The sequence below is a fragment of the Macrobrachium rosenbergii genome, chromosome 42 (assembly GCF_040412425.1).
Source record: "Macrobrachium rosenbergii isolate ZJJX-2024 chromosome 42, ASM4041242v1, whole genome shotgun sequence".
NCBI classification, from domain to species: Eukaryota; Metazoa; Arthropoda; class Malacostraca; order Decapoda; family Palaemonidae; genus Macrobrachium; species Macrobrachium rosenbergii.
Genome location: NC_089782.1, coordinates 34,347,905 through 34,357,879, shown reverse-complemented (window position 1 = coordinate 34,357,879; position 9,975 = coordinate 34,347,905). Strand labels below are relative to the sequence as shown.

Below are 9,975 nucleotides of genomic sequence, written 5' to 3'. Positions count from 1 at the left end.
ATATAAATTTCTGACTCACATCAAAAACGAACCTCGGCCTCCCGGGCGCCATGCCAAGGCGGTACCGACTGACCCACCGAGTTCACGCTTGGGCTGTCACTCGGGAGTTACGAAGTTCGTTCCCGACGTGAGTCAGAAGTTTATATATATATATATATATATATATATATATATATATATATATATATATATATATACCTTCCTAATTTCTTTTTTTTTTCTTCTTTTTCAGGATGTACAACCTCATAGGCTGGGGGCTGCCGATCGTAATGACAGCCGTGTGGGCGGCTGTGACAGCTGTCAAACACACGGGTTCCCAGTAAGTGAGCCGAGGCAATGGATTGCTTTTTGTCCCGCAGATTCATTAATTACGGGACGAATTTCAGTAAGACTTCGTGGAGGGCGTGGGGAGGAGTTGATTCAACTTATATATATATATATATATATATATATATATATATATATATATATATATATATATATATATATATATATATATATATATATATATATATATATATATATATACTTTCTGTATTTTATCCTGAACTGAAAAAACAGGAATTTTTTATAGAGATAATTTTTTGTCACCGTTCTAAAATTATGTCAAGCATAGACTATTTTTCTTATGTTTTCTCCTCGACCTGCATCCAGAATTCTTCGGTAATAAGAATATTAAGCATTCGTTAATACGAATAATATTTTCCATTATGTTCTATTACCTCTTTCTAGTGAACGCCATAATATTCTTTGGAAGCTTGAATTTCAAGTTGGTGGACCCTGTGGTGGGCTTGTTCCATATGAATAGGGTTCGTCTTCTGAATAATAATAATAATAATAATAATAATAATAATAATAATAATAATAATAATAATAATAATAATAATAATAATAATAATAATAATATTCTTAAAGATTTTCAAGCAACAGAACTGGCGGTCCAATAATAATAATAATAATAATAATAATAATAATAATAATAATAATAGTCTTCTTAAAATAATAAGCAACAAATTCTTCTTCAAGATTAATAATAATAAAATAATAATAATAATAATAATAATAATAATAATAATAATAATAATAATAATAATAATAATAATAAGTCTTCTTAAAGATTTTCAAGCAACAGAATTGACGGTCCAATAAAATAATAATAATAATAATAATAATAATAATAATAATAATAATAATAATAATAATAATAATAATAATTCTTCAAGATTTTCAAGCAACAAAATTGACGGTCCAATAATAATAATAATAATAATAATAATAATAATAATAATAATAATAATAATAATAATAAGTCTTCTTCAAGATTTTCAAGCAACAGAATTGACGGTCCAATAATAATAATAATAATAATAATAATAATAATAATAATAATAATAATAATAATAATAATAAAAAGCAATTATCGGTAAATATATTACTATTTAAAAGAATTTTACTATATAATTGTGGATTTTTAACAGATTGTTTTTGAAACTGTGAATCTATTAATAATAATAATAATAATAATAATAATAATAATAATAATAATAATAATAATAATAATAATAATAATAATAATAATAATAATAATAATAATAAGTCTTCTTAAAGATTTTCAAGCAACAAAATTGACGGTCCAAAAATAATAATAATAATAATAATAATAATAATAATAATAATAATAATAATAATATATAATAATAATAATAATAAGTCTTCTTAAAGATTTTCAAGCAACAGAATTGACAGCCCACACAGACAAACCTCTCTCCTGAATCTCGTTATGAGGAACAAGTTCCCAGAACGTTTCATATAAATTCGTCCTCACGTTTCCAAGCAATCCTATTACCGAGCGGAGAGTCGTGGAAGAAAATCTCACCGAGGAGGCATTGAAGCCATATTCCCAAACGCTTTCGTTCACTGGCGATCTCGCTGCGATAAAAGACCGTCTCTATAAAGCCAATGATGGATTGGTTCCATGTTAGACGTGGGCGAAAATACCTGCTTCATATAAGGAATTTACTGTCGGTGAATTTATGCTGTTTTCTTACGATCTGCCAGCCATAATGGTCGTTGGTGCAACTGGTGGATGTGACCACTAGATTTCTCTCTCTCTCTCTCTCTCTCTCTCTCTCTCTCTCTCTCTCTCTCTCTCTCTCTCTCTCTCTATATATATATATATATATATATATATATATATATATATAAATATATTATATTTATATTACACACATGTATATATATATATATTCCTAAATAAACAGTTACCCTTCTATCTATCTACACACACATATATATATATATATATATATATATATATATATATATATATATATATATATCCCTAAATACACTGTTACTTTGGTGAGGTTAGGCCTATTTCATCTCCTAGGAAGAATAAACCTTTTAATTTATTTCCCACATAAAATCCAAGGCCTTCAGTGGAAAAAAAACCTGCTTTATCTATTTCCCAGTGAGATTCAAGACATTCAGTAAAAAAACTACTTCTTCATTTAGTTCCCCATGAGATTCAAGACTTTCAGTGAAAAAAACCTACTTTATTTATTTCCCCAACAGATTCAAGGCTTTCAGTAAAAAAATGAAATTTCTCCAAATGCCTTCAGTGAAAAAAATTATTTATTTCTCCATGAGATTCAAGGGCTTCAGTGAAAAAAATGATTTATTTCTCCATGAGATTCAAGGGCTTCAGTGAAAAAAAAATGATTTATTTCTCCATGAGATTCAAGGCCTTCAGTGAAAAAAAAAATGATTTATTTCTCCATGAGATTCAAGGCCTTCAGTGAAAAAAAAATTATTTATTTCTCCATGAGATTCAAGGCCTTCAGTGAAAAAAAAAAATGATTTATTTCTCCATGAGATTCAAGGCCTTCAGTGAAAAAAAAAAAATTATTTATTTCTCCATGAGATTCAAGGCCTTCAGTGAAAAAAAAAATTCGAATAAGTGTGAGGAAACTGAAGACTTGAATAATTCTTTCATTTCAGGTGCTGGTGGGGATACAACCTCACTCCTTATTTCTGGATACTGGAGGGTCCTCGTCTAACTGTCATAATAGTAAGTGAACTAACCGTAAACTTGTATCCCTTAAAAGTGATTATTCTGACGGTTGAACATTTTAAATTTAAATTAGTTTTAGCAATTATCAAAATGAGGGCATTTGATTAGTTTGATTATTTAGACCCTTTTCATTAATTTTTAGTAATTTTTAAAATTAGGGCATTTGATTATTCTGATTATTAAAAATTTTAAATCAGTTTTTAGTAATTTTTAAAATCAGGGCATTTCATTATTCTGATTATTAGATTTTTTCAATTAGATTTCGCAATTAAAAAAAAAATTAGGGAATGACTTTTCATCAGGTAAAAAGGGTGTGCCATTTGATAAACGATTTTGAGAAACCTGTTTCTGATTTATCTTTCTGGAATTTGGTGGAGCAAATAAGGAACTAAAGATTTCCTTTTGACTACTGTCACTGATAGCAGCCCTAAGAGCAATTATTAGCATTATTATTATTATTATTATTATTATTATTATTATTATTATTATTATTATTCCATAATGTTATATATAATACTAAAAAGGACACATGGAATGCAAAAATGAAAAATAAATGAAGCATTTAGATTGTTTACAGTGGGAAGTCACACACACACACACACACAGAGAGAGAGAGAGAGAGAGAGAGAGAGAGAGAGAGAGAGAGAGAGAGAGAGAGAGAGAATCCGATGACAAAATAAAGAGAAGGGAAACTCTTCAACGGTGAAGACTGTTGCTTGGCGAGAGAGAGAGAGAGAGAGAGAGAGAGAGAGAGAGAGAGAGAGAGAGAGAGAGAGAGAGAGAGAGAGAGAGAGATGACCAACAAAATCCGATGACAAAATAAAGAGCAAGGAAACTCTTCAACGATGAAGATTGTTGCTTCTGAGAGAGAGAGAGAGAGAGAGAGAGAGAGAGAGAGAGAGAGAGAGAGAGAGAGAGAGAGAGGTGAATTTATGTAGATTTATTCGTCATGCATTCACTCCGTTGGCTCTCCTCACTTTTTGTGGCCCACTGCCGATAGCACAAGACCCCTCCACCCGCTCCCCGCCCCCCGGCTTTGTACCCTCTCAATTCGACCATCATCTGGACCTTCAATGTCCAGGGAAAGACTCCCAAAGAGGCTTTTGTCTTTCCATAGATTTACATAATGGTAAATATTTTCTGTTAGAACAGAATTCCGTCAAATATAAGGAGCCATATAAACGCCAAAATGTAGGAAGACAATGCTGTATTTCAGAGACCAACTGTCCCTCCCCTCAGGCAAGAGAGAGAGGGAGACAGTCGGTCTCTGAAATATAGCATTTACTTTCTACATTTTGGCGTTTTTATGGGCTCCTTATATTTGATATAATCATATATATATGACATAGAAATATAGTTCATATAACTAGCGTCACGGCATTCAGTACATACGAAAAGTCAGGTACATCGAACTGTTCCTTTTGGAAGGCTTAAAAATACATTTAAACTTTGGGTGCAATGAAATGGGGGCCTGGAACAGACATCTGCCCGAAGGCATATTCGGTGTGTAGAAAAAGTCAAGTATATCAAATGGTACTTTTTTTTAGGCTTGAAAATACATTTAATCTTGTGAGGTTTAAGAAAGGTTACAATGTAATGGAGCCTGAAACAGACATTTGCCCAAAGGCACAGAGGCCTACCCTAGAATCCAGATACCCCGTTTAAATTAGGCATCCTCAACCTTATCCATCAAACTCTTTTGGTACCATTGAACCTGTGGTTTAAAAGCCCTTGTTTGAACCCAAAGGTATAAATATATATTCTAGAACCCAGATACTTAGTTTGAATTAGGGGACCTCGACCTTTTCCGTCAGAATCTTTTGATACCATTGAACTTGTGGTTTAAAAGCCCTTGTTTGAACCCAAAGGTATAAATATATATTCTAGAACCCAGATACTTAGTTTGAATTAGGGGACCTCGACCTTTTCCGTCAGAATCTTTTGATACCATTGAACCTGTGGTTTAAAAGCCCTTGTTTGAACTCAAAGGTATAAATATATATTCTAGAACCCAGATACTTAGTTTGAATTAGGGACCTCAACCTTATCCATCAAACTCTTTTGGTACCCTTGAACCTGTGGTTTAAAAGCCCTTGTTTGAACCCAAAGGTATAAATATATATTCTAGAACCCAGATACTTAGTTTGAATTAGGGGACCTCGACCTTTTCCGTCAGAATCTTTTGGTACCATTGAACCTGTGGTTTAAAAGCCCTTGTTTGAACCCAAAGGTATAAATATATATTCTAGAACCCAGATACTTAGTTTGAATTAGGGGACCTCAACCTTATCCATCAAACTCTTTTGGTACCATTGAACCTGTGGTTTAAAAGCCCTTGTTTGAACCCAAAGGTATAAATATATATTCTAGAATCCAGATACTTAGTTTGAATTAGGGACCTCGACCTTTTCCATCAGAATCTTTTGATACCATTGAACCTGTGGTTTAAAAGCCCTTGTTTGAACCCAAAGGTATAAATATATATTCTAGAACCCAGATACTTAGTTTGAATTAGGGGACCTCGACCTTTTCCGTCAGAATCTTTTGATACCCCTGAACTTAAGGTTTGAAAACTCATTTGAATTGCTGGCCACTCGTCAAACCAATAGCTGAGAATTCACGCTGGATTACCTTAGGATGGGAATCTGTATTTACATTAAAATAAGTCAGTGAAAAAGTATTTTGATGGGAATCTGTTTTTACATTAATATATGTCAGTGAAAAAGTATTTTGAAATAATTCTCTCTCTTTGCAGACAAATTTCCTTTTCCTTCTCAACATTTTGAGAGTCCTCATAACCAAGCTTCAAGCGAGAGCGTTTCGTCAGAGGCAACAAGTCAAGTAAGTTTTTGTATAGTATATATATATATATATATATATATATATATATATATATATATATATATATATATATATATATATATATATATATATGTATATATATTTCACGATCTGTGCATGAAAAGTCAGATGCTCACATATCTTGTACGATAATGACAAGCGATCCGATAATTTGAGAAAATTGAGTTATTATTGATTGATTTTTTTTTTTTTTAGAAAAGCCGTTTATATATATAATATATTTCACGATCTGTGCATGTAAAGTCAGATGCTCACATATCTTGTACGATAATGACAAGCGATCCGATAATTTGAGAAAATTATTTTTTTTTTTTTTTTTTTTTTAGAAAAGCCGTTAGAGCAGCCATCGTCCTCCTGCCTCTTCTGGGCATCACGAACAGCCTGCAGATGGTCCATTCGCCGCTCGAGGGCAACATCGTCGAATTTGCCGCCTGGAGTTTCGTCACCACTTTCCTCACCTCGTTCCAGGGATTCTTCATCGCTCTTCTCTACTGCTTCCTCAACAACGAGGTTTGTGTTGGCGCGATTTTCACTTCCCAAGGTCTGTTTTTCAAAAGCTGGCTCTGTTCTTCAGCTCGTGTTGTGGGTATGGCTAAGCCTACTTCTAAGAAGCTGCCTGTACTCTCTAGCTCATATTATAGGCCTGGCTAAGACTACTTCTAGGAAGCTGCCTGTACACTTCAGCTCTTAGCATGGGCCTGGCTAAGACTACTTCTAGGGAGCTGCCTGTACACTTCAGCTCTTAGCATGGGCCTGGCTAAGACTACTTCTAAGAAGCTGCCTGTACCCTTTAACTCTTAGCAATCGGCCTGGCTAAGACTACTTCTAGGAAGCTGCCTGTACCCTTTAGCTCTTAGTAATCGGCCTGGCTAAGACTTCTTCTAAGAAGCTGCCTGTACCCTTTAGCTCTTAGCATGGGCCTGGCTAAGACTACTTCTAAGAAGCTGCCTGTACCCTTTAGCTCTTAGTATGGGCCTGGCTAAGACTACTTCTAAGAAGCTGCCTGTACCCTTTAGTTCTGAGTATGGGCCTGGCTAAGACTACTTCTACGAAGCTGCCTGTACCCTTTAGTTCTGAGTATGGGCCTGGCTAAGACTACTTCTAAGAAGCTGCCTGTACCCTTTAGTTCTGAGTATGGGCCTGGCTAAGACTACTTCTACGAAGCTGCCTGTACCCTTAAGTTCTGAGTATGGGCCTGGCTAATACTACTTCTAAGAAGCTGCCTGTACCTTTTAGCTCATGTTATGGCACTACCTAAGCCTACTTCTACAAAACTGAATGTACCCTTTAGCTCACACTATGGGCCTGGCTAAGCCTTCATCCGAGTTTCAGTTACAATTATTTTTAAATTTCATATAGTTTTCATGGTAGGGTGGTACCTACCTTGCAACCAACACCTTATTTATCCAGACCTTGGAAGAGCATGATGGGAACTTCCTTTCCAGACCACTTGGAAAGTCTCAAACTGGCTGTCTAGGGTATACCACGTCCACATTGCTATCAAGCTTGCCAGAGAAGACTCTGTACTTAATTATAGTAGTTTTCATTCTAAATATTAATATGAGGTGACTTTACTCTTTCTCTCTACAGGTCCGGAGCACCATAGCTAAGTGTCTTGCAAATTTCTACACGCAAAGGATACTCCTGAGAAGACCCACGGCACACAGCGTGAACGGGATTACCCAAAGGTGAGTTTCTGGTATTTTGTGGAACTCACTACTTGTCCTATTTCACTGACAGTGCTGGAACATTTTTACTAATATTCATCTTTCTACTATTGTTACCTTGCAAGGGAAATATATAATAAAACAAATTACCAAGTTATATATGTGTATATAATTATATTATGGTAATTTATTTTATCATTTATTACCTTTGTATCTTTCTCTTATACACACACACACACACACACACACACACACACACACACACACACACACACACACACACACACATATATATATATATATATATATATATATATATATATATATATATATTGACTAAAAGTCAAGGTTAAGGTCATGACCACAATTAACAAGCAAGAAGTCAGAAACGAATCACACTCAAGATATAAAACTCCCGACCCTTTTTTTCTTTTCTCTTCCCGCAGCAGAGACACGGGCGCGGAAGGAGAGTCTCTGGCCGTCTACAGAGACGTCGTCATCGAGTCCGAGGACCCGGGGGTTCGAACCACCACCGTATGACACAACATCCTGGTCAGCCGTTCCGCCAACGAGAAAAACGGTTTCCCCTCCTGCTGCTCACAGCCACCATGCTTCCATCGAACCCACCCCGTCTTGTTGCTTATTCTCCTCCTCCTCCTCCTCCTTTTCGTTTTTCCTTCTGCATCATGGTACACCTCTCGTATCAGGTGGCAGCAGCCGCTGCCGCTGCTGCTGTCCGTGCAGCAGCCGTTCTATCCTACCAAGCTGCTGGTGTCCGCGCAGCAGCTGATCCACCCTACCAAGAGTCCTCTCACTGAATCCTGCCGAGGACAGCAGCTGGAGAGAAAATCCAAACACTCACTCATGACAGTTTCGTCTTGATATCTGGAGACGTGGCTATGCTCTCATCATTAGGGTTTAAGCAGAAGATATATTTCTCCAATTTCCTCTGTTTTCTTTTTGATTTTGGATTCTGGGTCGGTTTTTCCAAGCCCGTGTGATATGCGTAGGGTTTTGATTTTTTTTTATTTTTCTAAGTATAGAATGCCGATTCTGAAAGCTGTTCGTTTCAGGTCGAAACTGGCATCGGTGGAATTACGACAAAATAGCCTCTTGTTACTTAATCGCGACTTCACTTGAAAAAAGTAGTTGGCATTTACTGATTTCATTGTTATGAAGCATCTAGTTCTAGGTAGGTATACGAGAATATACTGTATATATATATATATATATATATATATATATATATATATATATATATATATATATCTATATATATATATATATATATATATATATATATATATATATATATATATATATATATATATATATATATATATATATATATATATATATATATATAAATCAAAATATATATATGTATATATATAAATATATATGTATTGTATATATATATACATATATATATATAAAATCAAAACACTATTTATTTTATTTGCTGATAGACTGTTAAGTTTTATAAGGCCACCATTCGTCAATATCGAGGGGAAAATAAAATCACGCTAATGATTAACTCCAAAAAAGACTAAATCATTATCAGATTTGCTGCCGTCGCAAACTCAGACGTAGCAGAAACTGATGATAATCCGCAGTCAGAAAAATGTTTTCATTCACTCATCTCGGAACGTTTGCATGTCTTGAAAGCGTTAATGATTGCATCAGGGACCTTCTTTGCAAAAGTGATATGTTATGAGAAATGGACGAATTATATTGGAGGAATGAAGGGTTTCTTTAACAAATCCACGTCAGTTTGCTACTGTGGGAAGACAACTGTTAGAATAGGCTATCAATATGATATGGCCTTTGCAAAAAAAAAAATAATAAAAAATCATTCATTGTTACTATTCATTGTACGTTTCCAAGACTGTCTGAATTCTAAAGCACGAAGTTCCTTAAATTATATATATATATATATATATATATATATATATATATATATATATATATATATATATATATATATATATATATATATACATATGTGTATATATATATATATATATATATATATATATATATATATATATATATATATATATATATATATATATATATATATATATATATATATGTGTATACTTATATATATAATTCGGTTCCTAGATGTTGAGATTTGGTGGCCGACAACCGTCATTAGGCTAATTTTATTAGTCATTCTGATAATTTCGACATCAAACAACTCATATATGTATACACATGTAAACATACACATTCGTTGCAATTTAAAAAAAAAAAAACATACATATGTATAAACACTCGTATGTGATGCTTTTATGTAGTTTTGCCGATATATATTTTTTTTACTACGAAGAGACTACCGCACGAGCACACTTTATACATATGTATATA

At 33.7% G+C, this 9,975-nt stretch overlaps 1 protein-coding gene across 1 annotated transcript in view; it reads left to right on the top strand.

Annotated features, from left to right (window-relative positions):
- LOC136828225 (PDF receptor-like) overlaps positions 1–8,807 on the top strand; it is a 38,506-nt gene extending 29,699 nt beyond the window's left edge. Inside the window, exons 8-13 of the mRNA XM_067086068.1 lie at positions 233–319; positions 3,001–3,070; positions 5,829–5,914; positions 6,262–6,445; positions 7,526–7,623; positions 8,049–8,807. Of these exons, the coding sequence (XP_066942169.1) occupies positions 233–319; positions 3,001–3,070; positions 5,829–5,914; positions 6,262–6,445; positions 7,526–7,623; positions 8,049–8,142 (619 nt within the window). The 3' untranslated portion in view covers positions 8,143–8,807. The remainder of the gene's footprint in view (positions 1–232; positions 320–3,000; positions 3,071–5,828; positions 5,915–6,261; positions 6,446–7,525; positions 7,624–8,048) is intronic.
- The last annotated feature ends 1,168 nt before the right edge of the window (positions 8,808–9,975 follow it).